Raw genomic sequence first — 18,979 nt, forward strand, 5'->3', positions numbered from 1 at the left:
AACAGGTAACATTTATGACCCTCAATTACTGCCAAAGCATAACAATGTGCTTTGGCAATATGCCTATCATTTTCAGTGCAGATTAGACTCTGGGCTGTATTGGAAGTCCTGTTGCTCATTGTTTATATGTGGACAAGGTCCAAATGTGGGAGACAGAGAGAAAGGCTGACAAAAAGCAGAGGAGTGTGCAGCTGAGAAATAGCAGCAAACAACTTTTTAAAGATATTGTGGAGTGATGGTGTCCTCAGTAGAGAAGGAAGTTTCTCTGATCTCTGTGTTGGCATCTGGTGTCCCCACGCCTGCATGTTGGTGCACCTGAGCCCCTCCTTGTTAAACTCTTGGTACTCCCCACTTTTACAACCATGCAGGGACCGCCCACATGTGAGATGCAAAGCCAGTGCAGCCTGCAGCTAGCTTTCAGAGTTTCCTCCACCGAAGAAACTTTCAACTTTTTTCAGTTAAAAAGCCAAAGAGAGAGATCAGACCAGAGCACTGGTGGACTGGCCATGGGGACTACCGGCTCAAATCCTGGTCGGCCGGTGGCTAAAACCCATGAAGTTTTCCCGGCTCCATCAGTGTCTTTGTGTGTCAGGTGCCAGCTGAGAAGTCCAAGGCTGAAGAGAGAGCCAACACTGCTCCGCCTTGCCTGAAATGGAGAGCCCTACAAGTTGCTAATGAGCACCAGCTTGACTCGGAACTGGCTTTTCATCCCCTCCACATGTAAGTAACCCGATGGCTAGATAATGTTGCATGTCTGTTTTCATTTGTGACTGGTTGGTGACAGAGATTAGCAGCTATAGCTAACTTGCTGTTAACCAGTTTTTGAATTTGTTTGGCAAATGTTGCTATGGCTAGCTGGCTTACTGCCAGCCTTCCCAATGGATCATATGCTGGCAAAGCAGCCTGGGTTAACTTGTAGTTGGATGATTTTCTGTCGGCTCTCTTGTACACAGGCTAACCACTCATTCGTGCTTCTTGTGTGTTTTGTGTCGCTCTCAACGGACTTCGTAGCGGCTTTCTGACTGAGGACGTGAAGGGGTGAGGTGGGGTGGGGTGGGGGCCAGAGGTGTGGCCGCCGAAGCGTTTGTTTTGGTCTGAGATGCTGGTGGTCTAGTGCGACATCTGGTGGCAGTGACGATCGCTCACAGAACCTTTGCACCTGCGATACGGATTTTCACAAGCAACACAACATTAACACAGTGATATGGCAAATTTGTCGGCAAACAGCTTTTTTAAAAAAATTTTTATTTTTACACATCCAAAAGTTATGAGGAAGCATTATTGTTCATTTGGAGTCACGTTTCTGGCCACCTCAGGAGTGCAAGGCCAATATTCACTTTCTTTTAGCTCTGTTTTTGGTCCTTAGCAACTCCTGAGTGAAATCTCTGGCTCTTTAGCTGCTAAATGTTCAACAGTTAGTCTGCTGTTTGCTGCTATAGCAGGCATGGTATTGTGGGTTTTTACAACTGTTTTGCTGAAAACAGTTGTGTGCTGTGGCTGAAAATGATGATATGAGAGCAATGAGAGTGAACTAGAACTGTAAAGTTGCAGGCTGCAAAAGAGCCAGCAGCCAGAGCTGCAGACTTAGGTGATAATTCTCTGTAGGTTCATTACATTGCTTTCACTTTGTCACTTGATACGTTGTTTATAAAGGTATTGATTAAAGCCACTTATACAGAAGAGCAAAGAAGAAGAAGAAACACATGTGGATAAGATTAGTTAAATTGAGGTCTGATCATTCTCTGTACATTATTAAAGGCAATACACAAGCTAATTTTCTGAGTTTACATATTGATTTTCCAGTGACAGTTATTTGTACCCATTTATACAGTGGAACATAAGCATGCTGCTCAGCTTGCTTGTCCTGAAGCTCAACAACAGACAACCTGTCTCCAAATTATAACCAAGGAATTACACAATCAATGAACAATGACTCAAAAAAACTTCAGTATTAATCTAAAATTATTAATCTTTTAGTACAATCTAGCAGACAGTCTGACCAACCTAAAAAAAAATATTAACCGTAGACCCAATAACCACAACCTTATTACAGACTCAAACAACCCAGACTTTCCGGCATAAGCCTCCTGTGTGGATTCTGCCTAACAAATTCTGTACACTACAAATGTCATTTTTTACTTTTAAATAATATATAAATGTAAAGGATGTGATACATCAAAACTTCCAGCGCCCTGGAGGCTGAAAAATATATCAGCGCATGCCACTAACAGAGAGAAAACTATTTGATCAACTCATGAAAACTGTCTGCCCATTTGTTTTCCTGCTTTATGAGTAGTCATATTGCTGTAATTATTTTATTGTTCCGTTTTTTTCAAATTTTATTCAATCCTTCTATTGAACACTCACACACAGAAATCTACAAGCGTGCACTCATCATTACCTAAATAATATGTGAACATGTAATTGCCGAGGCAATATTGTTTGTGAACTTTCATACCCATAAAGCTCATTAAACTGGAAGTGAATAGAAAGAGCAGGAGTAAGAGTAGTGGGATGAGGGTGGGAAGGCTTTGCAAGGAAAAGCTCTGCTCGTCTGTCAGGGAACGCTGACAACACAATCTCTCAGACCCCTCCCACCTCACTCCCCAATTCCATTACCCAAGCAGCGATAAAATTTCCCAGTGACACCCAGCACCATCGCATCTGCAAGAGGCGCAGGCAGAAACATAAATTTAATGTACCAGTGCTGTATAGTGTCTAATTGTTAATTGTTGTAATATCACATTACAGGCAGCGGGTGCTAACAGTTTGCAGAGGCCTGTGGTGTGTGTGTGGAGCTGGGATTGAGTGGGGAGGAAGTGGGAAAGCAAATTTATTTATCCAGTGTGATCCATGATATTGGATAACCCAATCCAGGTTGGGTTTCAGAAAGGCAGCAGCCATGTTTGTGTGTATGTGGCTGTGTGTATGCATGTGTGACGGAGGGGCATTTTTTAATGAAGTAAACCCTAAAGTGCAGTCCAAAAATATGGCCTTACTTTAAGTAGATGTTATTGAAAACATAGTAAACTACCTGCAAAGAAAATCATCATGAAACTGAGCAGTGCTCAAAGAATGTATGCAATCAAATTAAACTATACACTTTCCAAGTCTCATAAACCTTTATCGAGCCTGGTAAATTTCTTGAGCACACACACATCCATACAGTAAAACATTTGGATCTTCAGTCTGGCCACAGCCTCCTGTTGTTTTCCACTGCAGTGGTACTTTGCTCATGGGACAAACAGTTCGACCAAAAGGTAAAGCAATTTAAAAGCTAATTTTGGGTAAACAGAAGATGTAGTACCCACAAGGTGTTTTCTCATAATGCAGCTGTTACACTTAATTTGGTGGCATTACCCATAAAGGAATTGTGTGTGAATGTTGGCCAACCTGGCTTGGTGAATTGACTTCTCAAGACTTAGTGATTGCTTTCATACTGGTCTATTACATGACCAAACTCATTACCATCATGGGTGTGCAAAACAACAGGAATTAGAATGAAAACTTTCTGACTATTGTATCTTTAAGTATATGTTGAAAACAGCTCAGCAATATGGAGAAATCCCTTCTACCACCAAGCCTCTCTGTTTCAGGCCTAGATAAGTCTTGTGGTCTTCAGAAGGGCCAGTTTACATCAGGATACAGCATCCAGAACTAAATAAATGTTAGTTGTTGGTTTTGAGGTGATATCAAGACTTTCCAATTACTTTTACTGCAGGTGAAAATTTAGCTCTCAGTTGTATGAGAAAGATGAAACGGTTACTGGTTTCATGCTAAATTGCAGTAAAAATGCCAGATGGTTAGTATTACCGTTTAAAATTTAATTATCACTATAACCGTGGTCAATTACTGTGGTAATTATTGTGGTTAATTTAACTCGTTAGGTACTGTGGGGCATCAACCAGCAACAGTCTCCCAGATGCATGCGCTGCAAGCAATGTGGGTTTGTTGTGCTCCTGTCAGTGTCGGAGCCGCTGTGTGAGACGCTTAGATTGGTGATTGTGTGTTTTTGAAACTTATTTCGAGGCTGCAGCTCACTCTTTCATCCCCGAGGACAGTATAGCTGGTTTCTGGTTTAACAGCCCTGTGCTGAATCCATAATCTGTCTCAAATTATTTATTTTATTGTGGCATGTTACACACTGAAAAGACTCATCACACACCAACGAGGTTCACACAAACTTTGTTTTTGCAAAAACCCTTCACAGACAATTGAGCAGCTGGACAATATTGGACATTAATGAAGATAATCGGAGAAAGAACAATTAATTCAGATTCCAGCAATCTCTTCTTTTTCCATTTTGTGGTTTTGATTGTGATGCACCTTGTAATGCATATTCCATGGGAAAGTGCTGTACAAATAGACCTCTGTCTCGGGAGCCACACATTTGGTGCACACATTTTCTGTTTTCTGTAAGCCTCTTATGAAATCTGGATGGACTAGTCGCCTTCACTGCCCAATGAGGCACTGTTGGGTGAGGTGTTGTAGATTTTTAGAGAAGGCATGTTTAAAGTTAACTTGGAAACTAAATGACTTCCCATAAAGGAAAACAGGATTTCTTCCTGCTGCGGTGACCTCCATCTCTCTCTGTTACTGCCCTGCCATCTCAGACAGTATATGTCTCTTACTTGTGTTTTTTTTTAAGGCTGTACACACACACACACACACACACACACACACACACCACACACACACACACACACACACACACACACACACACACGGCTCCATGTAGCTATGTGAATGTACAGTCAGCGGGGAGTGAGAGGCTGCTTTTTAACCACTAATGGAGAAAATCTGACAACCCTCTCTGCTGCCTTTTACTTTAGATAGGGGAGTGGAGTGGACACTCCAGACTTGTTCTGTTTTTAACAGGTGTTTCAGGCAGGAGTGAGGAAATTGGAAAAGAGACATTGCTGTTATGTGCAGAATAGAATAATTACAGAATGTGTGCAGTGGGCTATCTTTAGCTAACATGTTATTGACCATCTTAATTTATCTGAGGCTGATGGGAATGTCATTAGTTTTACAGGTTTTGGTCATAACCCCAAAGTATTGGATAGATATAATAGATATATTTGATGTGATGATGGTGTCATATGATATATTTCATTCTGGGCCAAAGTGGACTTACTAGCAGGTGTCCATTGGCATCCTTTGAGCTGAATTAACTGCAAAAAATTAAAAAACGTCTTAAATTTAGTCATTTACAGTGCAGATACAGTGCCATGACAATGTCAGATACAGATTTTACTACTTGATCCACCTCCATAGGGAGCATCAATTCACCTCTTCGCCCCTGTCCAGTTAATCATGTTGTTGTTTTCCCCGTGTTCCTTTATTATTCATATGTGCATTTATTGTTGATGTATACAATTGTTGACAGCACTGAAACAAATTATGAGTACTTGTAATACAAACAGTATGTTTTTATTTACCTATAAAAATATGAAGGCAAGAGGATATTGCATGACACATGGGTGTCAGGCTAGAGCAGCATGAGGAAGGGATGATGACATCATCACAAAGGCAGAATCAGAAAATAAGGTGCCATGTAGTTTTTTACTTACAAGATATTTGGCTTGGTGTTTGATGCAGTATCCAATAAACATATTAACAGGAAATAACAATAAAAAGGTAAAATACTGCAACAGTCAAAAAGATAAATATATATAGATACACATATTCAAAAAATAAAACAATGAAAAAAAACTATGCACAAAAGTGTTGACAAAACTCACAGTATTGACAATATCTGTTCTGTGCAGGGATAATACTCCAAGGTGTTACTGTAATGTGGTTGTTGTTGATTGATGAGGCCAGACGCAGTAGAAAAGACAGGTGCTGGTCCATCACTGGACACAGAAATTCTGGTCCTGATACAGACAAACGTGATAAGACAATTAATTTAGATCATACAAGTTCTTTATATTCACACGTTAGGTCTGTTGTGTGTGTGTGTGTATATAATAAATAGTAAGGATAGGTATGAATATGCTAAAATAAATACAGTATTAGGCAGTGCTTGTAACTTCAAGCTCAGGAGGAAGCTCTTCTTCTCCGTGGGACTGAGGGCCGACTAGACAAGACACTGACTCACACAGCATCTAGTGTTTCTAGGTGGTATTACAACACGGTCTGGGACGCAGCTAGTTGGTTAACATGCTCCTTTCAGTAGATATCTCTGAAATACAATAGATGGTGGTCATGACATCATCACTGTGGCTCCTTCACATACTATTGATAGTGTTAGTTCATTTTTGAACATTTTAAAGTAAAATTCTGGCCAGATCTTACACATTGCACCTTTAAAGTGAAATGACTTTAACAGCACACAGATGCCACAAGCTGCATATCATTATCATTTTACATGCAGGAAATTTTGGCCTTCAAAGTCATTTCTAATCACAGACGTGCCTCCTGCTTTCACCGGAATAAGCTTAGCCTGCATAGATGACATGCTTTCATCATGAAGCCAAATTGTTTAAAGCTGAAGTCGAGAAAACGCAAGAGCTGTTTGCAAGTAATGCTATATGTGGTGTGTAATTCACCCAGCAGCAGACAATAGCTGGTATAATGTGTTCGTGGGCTCAACGGTGTCTGCATCAGTTACAGGTCAGAGAGAGAAAAGAGAGAGACTATTAAAGTTGACAACAACTTATTCAAAAGCAACACCAGCTCCCACTGGATTCATCTCTCCTTCTCTCCAGTCCTAATTGGAGAAAGAGATGTCACACTGTGATTGCTATTAGAAAGTGAGACTCTCAGTCAATTCTCATCATTCTCCCATAGCTGATCAACGCCTGAATGGAAAGGTCTCATCTGATGCGTGCTTATTTATTGTAGTGCTCAATTAACACATGCTAGCTACTGTCTCCTGGGTGGTTTTAGATGAGTTGTATTCATTTTGTCACTCTACTCTTCTATTGAGCTAGTTATCCTCTTTATTTTCGGCATTTGTGTTTTGTTTGGTTCCATTAATTGCTTAAAGAACATTTGCTCAACACTTTTCATCCAGTGTCACTGTCTCCTAGGAGAGAGATGTTTCAGAGAAAGTCAAAACCATTGTCCTAAAGATGAGCACACACACTATAAATGCAGCACAGATTCACCTAATAAGGGAATAGATCACATGAAGAAAAACAAGTTCTTAGCTTGCAAATATGGCATATACTCATCTGTGATTTTTGTTTTGTCAGGGTTTGCAAAGGAAACTTTAGATAAAGGCATGATGAAGGAAAGCAGTTTACTTCGAATGTTGAGGGAGGTGCCTTGATAGACTGTGTGAGACAAGTGTATAACATGAATTAATGTGGACTTGTGATCACATTGGGAGCTGTGTTTCAGGCTCTCGAGCCATGCTAGAAAACATGGCTCCAGGGATGACTGTATCCACACTCAAATATCACAACAGCTGTTTGACGGGTGCCCTGAATTTTTGTTCAGATATTCTTGGTGCCCAGAGAACGAATCTGTCTGTCTTTGGTGACTCCCTGATTTTTCTAGTGGTTTGATTGAAGAGCCTCATGAATCATTCTTGTCCCCCTCATGATAAATTGTAATCACTTTGGTGATCCCTAATCAGGAGAAACTTTTAGATTTGGCCAATACTTTTGATGGATCTGGTAAATATTAGGACTGTCATTTGTTACTATCATTTGTATAAACGCTCGAAATTATTACTGAGGGCTTTTCTTCAATAGACCTTACCTACAAATATGAGAAATATATTATACAGCCTGGATTTGTCAGTTCAGCTCACCTCTGAAGCAGCTGCCCTACATTACGCTCCTGTATCAGCCTATATGAGGCTCACGCTCTACCTGTAAAACCCACATTTTAATGTCTTTGTTCATCAACTATGATGTGAAAATGTTTTCAAACAGTCAGATAAAGTTAAATTTGCACCTATGCCATATCTCAGTTCTGAAATCGCAGCAGGGCTGCCCTCAGCTGAACACTCAGCCGCGTGGCTTATACTGGCATGTTGTTCAGACGTTTATGTTTTACAAAGTTCACTGAAAGTCAGCACCGGAGCGAAGAGATTCGGAGTAGCCAATAGAAATGAGTCATACTTTAAGTGCAGTGAGTCAGCGGACAAATGTAAGTCCCATTGGGGTCCTCTCAACTGATTGATTCGTTGACTTTTAGGGAGCAGCCTTTGTAAACATGTCTGCTTAGCATCACCATGTTCGCATTGTAATTTGGAGCATGTTTGCATGATGACATGAGCATTTACCTCAAAGCACAGCTGTGCCTAAGTCCCACCTAGCAGAGCCACTATCATAGCTGTAGTTGTGATTAAACCTACTTGTTGCAAATGCTGATGAGTAACGCTCTGTTCACAGGCATCTGCCATGCATTAAAACAGTGCAAAGGGCTGTGTTAGTGGGGCCATGTTGCTTCGTGTACACGTGAGTACATGTACAGTGACATACGATCTGTGATGTCCAGATGGAGGAACAGATCCGTGTGTTTATAAGCTTATTAGACCCCAAGACACAGCACAGCGGTTTATAATACTCACAGACAGGATTTTATATCTCGAAAGTTATCATGGCTGAAACTGTTTTTTCTTTTGTTGTGATGATCCTGAGGTAAACAGCAGAAATACAGTGCTCATGTTACTAACTCTACCAGGAATAGGGATGCCCTGATTGATCTGCCGCTGATCATTATTGGCTGATTTTCATGAAAAATACGTGATTGGTAGATCAGAATTAATGCTTGTGTTCACCGATCACCTTAAAACTGATCATCTGTGGTTAATACTCTGGTGACTGTGGCTGAGCTGTGTAGTGTACTCCTGCCTCCCACCTTGAACCTTTATAAAGTGTGTGAGACTGATATGACGTACGCCATCTGCAGTGCATGCCAAAAATGATTATCGGCCATGGATTTGCCAATCTCGCTCATAGATAATTGGTATCGGTATCAGTGGCAAAAAAAAACATGATAGTGGCATCTATAACCGCGTAAATGCGCTTGCCTGTACGTGATAGGCCCACACATCACCTTGCTGGATGTCATCACGTAGTGTTTAGGAGGACCCTTCCTCAATGCCATAATGTCTTGTTTTTATATTCCTACTGAAGATGCAGTGTGTTGATGCAGCAGCTCAGTTAATGAGTAATGTCACTAATTACCTCTGCTCATGAGTAATGTAACGCAATCGCTTATTGCAACACTGATTGTTGCTCACAAACACACTCCTCAGTCACACATCAAACTGTAGCAGATGAAAACCCTTATTGTGTGGAAAATCCTGGCAATAGAGCAGTCCAGTTTCTGTCTTGTTCCCACATCATAAGACCCCTAGAATACATAATGAGCCAGACTCCTGGGGCAAGATTAAAAAACTCATTTAGAGCTCTATCCTGCGGAAGTATGACAACTCCTGGGTTATATTATCAACTGGATGTGGCAAGATTAAATTCTGTGTCTCCAGCCTGCCTCACAGCTATATATGTAAGGTCATATCTGCTCAACCAACACCTACGACAATCACTCATGGGATAATTTAATGTTGAGTAAACCTAAACATAATCCTAGATCAGAATGTAGGTTTGGGATTTTATGAAAATTGGTCTCCTCACTTGACCTCACTTTCTTTGCACCAGTGTCGGTTGCAGACAGGGCGGATATCTGAATTAGTATTATTTCCTAAAAGAAAAGAGCTGTTTTAAGAAAGACATTCATGTCAAACAGATGCTCTGGGCAAACTGCCAGCTCTAGCTTAGACTGTCTGGGAGATAACCTGCCTTTCTATGAGGTAATTGACTGTTGGGATGAAAATTGCAAGGATGCCATTGACTTGACTACCATCAATAGAGGCATTTTGCGTAAAGTATGTCTCCACTAGTAACCACATGCACATGCATGCACACACACAGAAGGGGCAATGGCGACTGCACATCTAAGAGCCGGGAATGCAGAGATCTAGACAGACTCTAATGTGGCTAATCATTATTTATTAATGCCCGAGTCTGATTCATACACAGCATTTGATGTAGAAGTAGCCGTGCCGCTTTGGGAGCATGGTGGCTTTTCAGGCCGTGACTGAGTTGATACAGCTAGTGGTTTATCTGTGAGGTCAAAAGACGAGGGCCGACATGTCTCTCTGCCGATGATTTTCTCTGTGAATTCTGCTTTGTGGACATTCTGCCCTTTAGCTAGCTTATCGCAGGATCTGCTGGCTGGCGGCTGAGGCTTTGTGCGAGTGTGTGTGCGTGCATGTGTGGATGGCAGTGTTGCGGCGGGTTATATGGAGGGAAGAATGCATAGCTAATCAGAATAATCAGTCTCTCTTCTCTCTCTTTCTCGTGGTGTACTCGTTACTATGCAGGATGCAAAGAGCTGACCCTCAACATGCCACAGAGCAAGGATTATCCCCTCAGGGGTCGCCCTCTCCAATTTACTGCCTTTTCTCCTCCTCCTCTGAGAGCTAACAGGCCTGTATGGGGATAGCGAGCATCAGAATGGACCCGTAATTGAAAGGGAGTGGAGAGTGTCGATTGCTTGTTTGTTGTCAGGGAACAAGGGCAGAGTAAGAGGGCATCAGAGGGGAAGGCAGGGTTGAGGGCATTGGGATGGAGAGAAGTGACTGTTTTGGTAGCCCTGACTACTTGGTGTGGGGAGAAAACGCAGAAAAGTAATTTGAGAAAACAAAAGTAGTAGTGGTTGCTCTAAGAATATCTTTTATCCGGGCAAAAACAGACATGATTCAGTTGTGAGACCAAGCCCCCATTCTGCACTCAACAGTGTTGCACCACTCCACCGCAAAGACGCCCAGATTGGATTGGTCCAATCTACGGTTTTCCCCTGCCAATAGGAATCACAATAGATGTAACAACAACAACTAGCTGGTGAGAGATGTGAGTTTTTTCAGTGTGCTTTCTCTTCGTCATGGTTACACAGCTAATGCGGAACAAGGGATGTAATACAAAATGAGGGACACATTCACACGTAGTCATTTTTGATTGCTAAATTTGTGAATGTGGGCATGTGCGTAGTGTGTTGTTGTTACAAGGAACTTTTCTTTGAGCTAGTGATAGGCAATGAATGATAACCTTCATCCCTGAAGAGTTTCGGTATTGTGTCTTTCTGTGTCTGTTTCTTAACTTAAATGAACAGAAACCAGCACCGAGCACAGCGCACGGTTGATGACCACACGATGAGTGGAGCAGGGCCCTCTCACCAGGCTGGGCAACTTGTTGTTGGCAGCTGACCGCATCCAGTGGATGTTGAGGCTTGTAATAGCTGCTACAGCTGTGAGGCGTATAGGTAATTAAAGCTTGTGGAAAAGAGGCTTTCAAACTGTCCCTCACGGGTGTGCGGGTGAGTTAAGTGGGATATGGGAGAGATGTGAGGTAAAGGTACTGCATGAGGTGAAGAGGACAGGTGCATCAAAACTGGAGAACTGGTGCTCCCTCTTCTGGGAGTCATAAGTCTGTCAGATCCGAACACAGAGACGTAATACACTTTTTTTTTTAGATTCATTGTAAGTTGTATGTAAAGAATGTATTGGAGTAAAAAAGGGGGCATAAGTTGTAGCCCACATTAAGGAACATGTAGGGGAGGGGAGTAGGCTTATATAAGGGTGTTGGGGGTGTGTAGTTCTCTCACTTTTGTCTGAGGGGAGACACAGTGTCAAACTTTCCTGGTCTAGACCAAACAAAAAAACATTTTACCAGTAATACCTATGCCTTACAACAAAATAGGATATTTCAATAAATACCTATCATAGAATTGTGTGCGACGTACGAGTGTGTACCTTTGTGGGTACTTTATACATAGAAATGAACGTTGACGTTGTTACCGTGTTGTAAATACTCTGGAATAACCTGTCTCTTACAAGTAGCTTGAAAATCTTTGTGAACAAAAAAACAACAATGAAAGCATTAAGTACTTACCATATGTTTGATACTATAGTGCAATGCCTGATGCCTATTCCAGTAACCTCTGGTAGTTTTGATATGTGAATTAATATGAATCCAGATTCATGATGTGGTAACAATAATGCAACCAGGCTAAATTTTAAAAGCAGCGACTATGGCATGGTATTAACAGTAATGACAGTGGCTGTTCTGTGAAGAGCATGAATACCATTATTACCATGTTATCATGTCCATCTCAAACAGACGTAGGGTTGGTATGTTGGTAGCAAGAGTCTAACACCTCTGCTTAGCTGCTTTCTGCTTCAGGTAGCTGAGAAACTTCATATCTATGTTAATTCTTGGCCCAGGAGCCTTTTTGAAGAAAGGAAATGACTTGATCTTAAAATTTAATGAGGACTTCAACTTAGGTGTTATTCTTTTTAATCACACTATAGCAAAGACTTGTGTGATAGAGAACCTCATCCCACCAAACAAGGAGGGACACGCACATAAACACACACAACAACTCCATTCAAGGGGCATCTTATTGCTGGATTTATGGGCCAACTGGACAACCGCTGAAAGGAAAGAGAGGGGAAAAACACCTAAGAAAACAAGACAAACAACAAAATTAGTCATTTAATACCAGCAAATAAAAGCTCGGAAAGGAATAAAATAGTTGTGAGTTTGAAGTCATTTGAGCCGGCAGATTACCTCCTCCTAATAAAAAACTCAAATTTGGAAAGAGAAAGAGTCAAGGAGAGGGGGGAGAGAGACATTAGAGCTGGTCTTATACCACTGTTGCATTAATGATAGTGTTTGCCTGTGGCCAAACACACAGAGAGAGCTGTGTGTTAGCAGCAAAGAGAGGATAATAGTGCAGAGACTTATTAGACAGATCCTACCAGTCTGTGTTTGAGTCAGTTCTTTAGCCTTATTACACACTGCGGGGGGTGGGGGTGGAGGGAGGGAGGGAGAGAGATTTAAACAAGTAATACTGCATTACATGCATTAAAGGGTGACAGTAATTACTTATACCACTCAAAGTGAGGCATTAGACAGTAAAACACAAGCTGTGCATCCACTTCTTTCCTTTGCCTCTGTTTCCCTCGGTTATTTCCTCTTTGTCATCTTCTCTCTGCCCCCCCTTCCTCCTCGCCGTCTTTCCCCCTTCCTTTCCTCTCCCGTTCCTCTTCCTCTTTTCACTCTCCTCTTACCTTGTCTGTCTGTGTCTTTCTTCTCTTCCTAAACAGGGTGGTAGCGGCTGCCTGGGTAATGAGGATCAGTGTTGTTTTAAACATGAAATGGTGAGAGGGCCCGGCGGGGCGGAATCAATAAGAGCCATTACCTCTCCTCTGTAATGATGTACCCCCCCTCCCTCTTTTTTCTGTGCACACCACCCCTTGTCCCAGCCTATTTCTACTCGCTATCCGATATCGGATGGGAGGAGGTTATGAATTATCGAATCCCAAGGGCAATGTGCCTCGCCGCCAATTACCCAGTGAAAAATGACCCCTTTCTTTGACGTAAGGGTGTGTGTTTGCGTGAAGATTTGTGTGTATGGGGTGTGTGCAGAGTTTGACATGGACCAGCTGGTGTCACACAGTTGTGGACAGCTATGCCTCTGTCTGTCTGTCTGTCTGTCTGTCTGTCTGTCTGTCTGTCTGTCTGTCTGTCTGTCTGTCTGTCTGTCTGTCTGTCTGTCTGTCAGTCAGTCAGTCAGTCAGTCAACAGAACACATGCATATGCACAAATGCTTATTTAACCATGGCTGTACATTGTGACTGAGGATTTTTTCTTTGTTTAGTGTGTGTTTCACAGGCTGTGTAGGTGCAGCAAATTATCCATCAGCTTAAGAAAGATATCTGTTACTACACACTGAGGAAAACCTTGTTTTTGCTGCTGGTGCAGTTTTGCATAATCCACCGTAGCTTCAGCAGACAACATATTATACCAAAGCGAGAGAGCATACATTTTGGATAGACATCAGTTACTAGCCATCTGTCAGTGGTCCACTTTTCTATGACACTGTGACCAGTCTGTTATTAATCTCTGCTCATTTTAATACCCTTTGCAGGAAGATAATAGTTTTTAAAATAGTTTCTCTTAAAAACTGCTAATGAGAAATGACTGCCAATTTTTCAAATAGGCCACACACGTACACACACACACACACACACACACACATGCACACACACACACGCACACAATATCATTCTCCTGAAAATTATGTTCACTGTGGACAATTAAGCAATTGTGATTCATGTCAAACGACCACATTCATTACCAGTGACAGGACTGGTGTGCCGTTGATTTAGCCCAGTGAAGTAAGCTGGGCCAGGATGGTGGATTCCTAACTCTCCAAACATATCTGAACTGGCCTTTTGTTGCCATGTGATCAAATATTTGTAACACTCAGTTATCAGTAAATGTAATCTGAGTTTTTCAGGGAAATACAGTTTTGCTGAGAGAATGGGTTCACTTGTAAGACCAAAAATACACCAAATCAAGATTATTCTTTGTAATCCTTAGTCTGTGAGAACAGGGAGCACCTTCTGTAGAGGTTTGCATACTCACCCCTCAAGAGTATATTAGTATATGATGTATATTAGGCATGTCATTTGTTTTTAAACCCAGATAAACATAGACAGATAATTAAATCCAATCCTGACTTAAATAAGGAAGGAAAACAAGTATGCAAAAACAGCAATTTATAACAGAAGATAAAAATGCCCATTATACAGTAATCTATAATCTACTTTCTCTCAACAACCAAAGGAGAAACACAGAAAATGAGAGTATGATGTATGGTCAAGCATGGCCCCTCTCTGTTACTCCTCCTCTCCCAGTCTCCTGGATGTGTTGGGTCTGAGGGAATATGCTGCTGAGTGTTTCTGGCAGTAGCAGTGGTCATTAGTGTCTGCGTGCTACCACCCCGTTCACTGGCTTGACCTGCCCACAGTAATGATATTAATTTGATAATAACTCTATTTGCGTAGCTCTAGACCTCTGTACCTCTTGCCCAATGTAGATGGGCTACAATTGATGTTTAAGTTATTCTTTTAATGGATGTAATGTATGGTATTTCTTTGCTCCCCCTTTTTTGTCTTCATTGTCTAGCTAGTGTAAATGTTCCCCATTGTCTGTCTTTGTGAGTGACTCATTTCAGTATGTGCAGTATGTAGCTCTATTTCTGATTTTAGATTTCAGTTCACAGCAGGCTACCAAGATTGTCTTGTTAAATGTGTTCACAACTGAATTGAATTTATTTTTTGTTATGGAAAATGAAGTTCGGGTGAATAAAACCCTTAAATTGTGCCGGACTTGCTTGGTCCATGACATGGACCAACATGTCTGTATGGTAACAATTGCGCCCTCCTTCAGACCCTTCTGGTATACTTTGTCTTTGTCTTTATGTGTTAAGCTCTCTGACTGGCTCTCTGTCTGAAAGGTGCACAGCACCAATACTCAACAACTCAAAATATTCAATACATTTAGAGGCACTTAGTATATACAGAGTGAAAATACCACTTGAACATCTTGGCACTAGTCAATGCCTTTTTAGGGTATTATGGACATTCTTCTATGGAAATTATTTTGAGCCAATTAGATGCACTTGACTTGTGGTCATGGAAAGAATAATCTTTGTTTTTTGTGTTTAAAAAAAAAAAAAGAAGAAAAAAAAGCACACTCAGCTCCATGATAGCTTTCTTAACATCAGATATCTTTAACCTCTGAGGGTTTCAGAATCCTCTCAACTCTGCAGTGTCCACTTTCCTTTCTTGTCTGCCTATTGATGCGTTGTGTTGTCAAGTGTAGATACCTTTTTATCACCGTTTAACAGAGTTATATTGCGTCTATATTGCCCAGTGTTTCTGCCACACACACACACACACACACACACACACACACACACACACACACACACACAATGAAATTATCGGCGGTCTCAAGTGTATCTTTTCTGTCCATTTAGCTGTTTCTTTGTGGGGAAGTGCTTGATGCTGATATACAGCACTTTGAGCTCTGATTGAATTACACTGATGGGAACATCAATTACAGAGCATGCTACCAGAAAAACATTTTAACCAAGCACTTCAGATCATATTACATTCTGCAGTACTCTGATGGGCTGCCAAATTAAGAATCTGGGCAGAAGACATACTACATTTTAAGAGACCAAAAGGGATTTTTATTTATCAAATAATATTTTGCTCATGTTAAGTTCAGTGGCAGAATGGAAAATAACTATTTTACAACTTGCTCAGAGTTGAAAACTTCGGTTTGAACAACTCCTCTGGCAAACAGTAATTATTTTGTTTTGTTCCTGTATAAAAAAATAAATAGTATCCCATATTATTTAATAAGTATTCTGATATTTAATAAATGTTTGCAGTGTAATTTTCCCAAAGCTGTGTCATGCTCTAGCTGTACCCCTATGTTTATTGTAATTTTCAAATAACTTATTCAGGATATTAGACTAACTACTTCCCTGCTGAAAGGAACATTTTGACTCCTTTATTCTGTAGCTACATAGCTATTTGTAACTACAGTTAAGTATATTATTGTTACTCTACATCAAAGTTACACTGTAATTTGAAGCCTGTAATATAAAGCGCTACGTCTTTTTTTATTTGATGCAATAGCACTTACGCTCCTTAGTTTTGTTATTATATATATATGTTTGGCAGTACAGCTATATTTCACTGGCAGGTTATCTATAAATGCACTCACCTAATGCGGCTCCAGTTTCCTCAGTGTCTGCAAGAAAATTACACTGCTGTATGGACTTTGGTGTTCTGTAACAAATCCAATTAAATTTGTGAGAGAATGAAATTATGTTGTATATTTGATTTTGTAGGAAGTTCCAGGTTGTGCTGAAAGCTGTTTAAATCTTAAACTCTTACAGTGATGGTATTCTTGTCATGTAGGAGCCAGACAGGGACAGACTGAGAGAGTGATGGTGTTTGATTTCTGAGCAAGTTTCTGTCAGTGGGCAGGGATGTGTTTTGTTCTGACTTGAGTTCTTCTCCTGTTTGTGTGTATATATATATATATATATATATATATATATATATATGTGTGTGTGTGTGTGTGTGTGTGTGTGTGTGTGTGTGTGTGTGTGTATATATGTATAAAGATGATTTCATGGACATGTAGAAATGTGAAATGGTGAAATGGTCACAGGTTGATCAGGGATCATCCAAGGCATGCTTCTTGACTGAATTGGGGTGGGCACAAAACTGACTGCCTATGATAGAAAAACAGAATGATGGATTTAAAAAAAAAAAAAAAAAAAAAAAGATAAATAAAGAAGATACTGTGAAAATAACACTAAAAGAAAATATTACAGTTTAAATAAGTTCTGACAGAAAATGCTGTGCTTGTCACTTTCTGAAGGCCTCATACATTTAAAGTCAGTGCAAGGAGAAGCGATATTCTCAAGGACAACAGAGCACTTACTGGAAATTATTGTATGACATAGACACATGCAAGAATAATGTCACTTGTCACTGTCATTATGTAGCTCCAGTGTACCTGGAACATTAAGTATCATAAAAATCAGATTTCTAGATTTGGTATGCAATTCATGCTCTCATAATGCATAAAGTGTAGTTACTGTAGGTTTATAAAACCATATCCAGTTCAGATACTGTATTTTTCAAAAAGGGACTATCTTAAATCAGTCACATTTTGTTTTTAGTACCTCCATTTGATTCCTCTGCTAAGTTGGTGAGTTCTGTAAATATGACTCTGAACTCTTCCCACCAGTGAAGCCACTTTTCTGATGTTGAATTTGAAGTCTTGATATCTATCTAGGATATATTTGTGGTTTTAAGTACCAAAAACCATCTCAGTATAGTTTTACATCTCCTCTCTCATGCTTCCATCTGGAGCTCTAGCAACAACAAGGCGTCTTGTGTTGGTCTCTGAGCCTCTGCTTTGATTGGCTGGCTGTTTTCTGAGTGACGCACGGCCAGGCTGACCACAGGTACCAGATTGTAGCCTATACTGTAGCTTGGTAAAATTCACAGATAAATGCAAATGGCGATGGTCAGTTAGTGCTGAAATGAGCCGAACAGACGGACTAATTCTGACTAAAGTGATCCGTTCAGAGAAAATAAACTTTGGCCACTGGTCTCTAATATTACTGACCTTGGGAAGGCTGTGCGATGATACATCGGTTTCTCTACATTTTTCAAGCCTGCAAACTCAGTGATGAATGGCTGCTTGATGTTGTGTTGTTAATAAAGTTAAGACATAAAAAAACAGGTTGGACTGTGGGTGCGGGTGAGCTGTGCTGGGGGCATGCCTGAGGGTTGTCATAGTTGTGACATCACAACGTTGTGGAAATTGTTTTTACGGCACAGTTTGTGGATACAGCCTGTTTGCATTTCTCACTTTCTACAATACGGGACCTTTACAAAAGTGGGAAGTGCATCAGTGTGAGTATGCAGCGGAGTCACAGTAGTTAATTTGGCAGGCGTTGTATTTTCTTGTTGTCTGTGTTCACTTCTTTGTTGGCTCACTACACCCACCGCAATTATGGCTTCTCTCAGAAGCTTTCTGCAATTCTTTGAAAAAACACGGTTTCATGCCGTGGGATGAGTGTGTGTGTGTGTGTATACGTTTGTGTGTGGCTGCCACCCAAGGTTGTTCCTACAACATGTTGTCTTTTGAGATTCATTGCCTTAAGCAGCAATGATGCGATCTCAGCAAGACATGCCAGTACTGCTGGCTGTACCCCAAGACGAGGGGCAAAAAGGAAAGGAAGGAAGGAAAGAGACATGTACTTGAGCCATATCCCTATGATTTTGTTTACTCAGAATAAAAGTTTCATTTGAATTTAAAGTGCTAAAACGTTACTGAGTGTCTTGATTCTGTTCAGGCACATCAGATGAAAACCCCTGATTGTATAATGCCCAGAAATGATTGAAATATGAAAAATGTTGCTGCCATTGTTAGGCACAGAACAATCTGTGTTAAAAGTTTGCTTTTCCTAAAACTTTCCAGTTCCCACGGATCAGGACCATTGTAATTCAGTTGAATAAACACATAAACATAAAGCACTTTCTAAATGTACCTTTCATTTCTCTTCT

The 18,979-nt window shown here is 40.7% G+C and overlaps 1 protein-coding gene across 1 annotated transcript in view; it reads left to right on the forward strand.

The window, feature by feature from the left end:
* Positions 1-408: 408 nt before the first annotated feature.
* LOC130167450 (MAM domain-containing glycosylphosphatidylinositol anchor protein 1) overlaps positions 409-18,979 on the forward strand; it is a 184,345-nt gene continuing 165,774 nt past the window's right edge. The window contains exon 1 of the mRNA XM_056373664.1: positions 409-720. Coding sequence (XP_056229639.1) covers positions 675-720 — 46 coding nt within the window. The 5' untranslated portion in view covers positions 409-674. The remainder of the gene's footprint in view (positions 721-18,979) is intronic.

This window comes from Seriola aureovittata, chromosome 1 (genome assembly GCF_021018895.1).
Source record: "Seriola aureovittata isolate HTS-2021-v1 ecotype China chromosome 1, ASM2101889v1, whole genome shotgun sequence".
NCBI lineage: Eukaryota > Metazoa > Chordata > Actinopteri > Carangiformes > Carangidae > Seriola > Seriola aureovittata.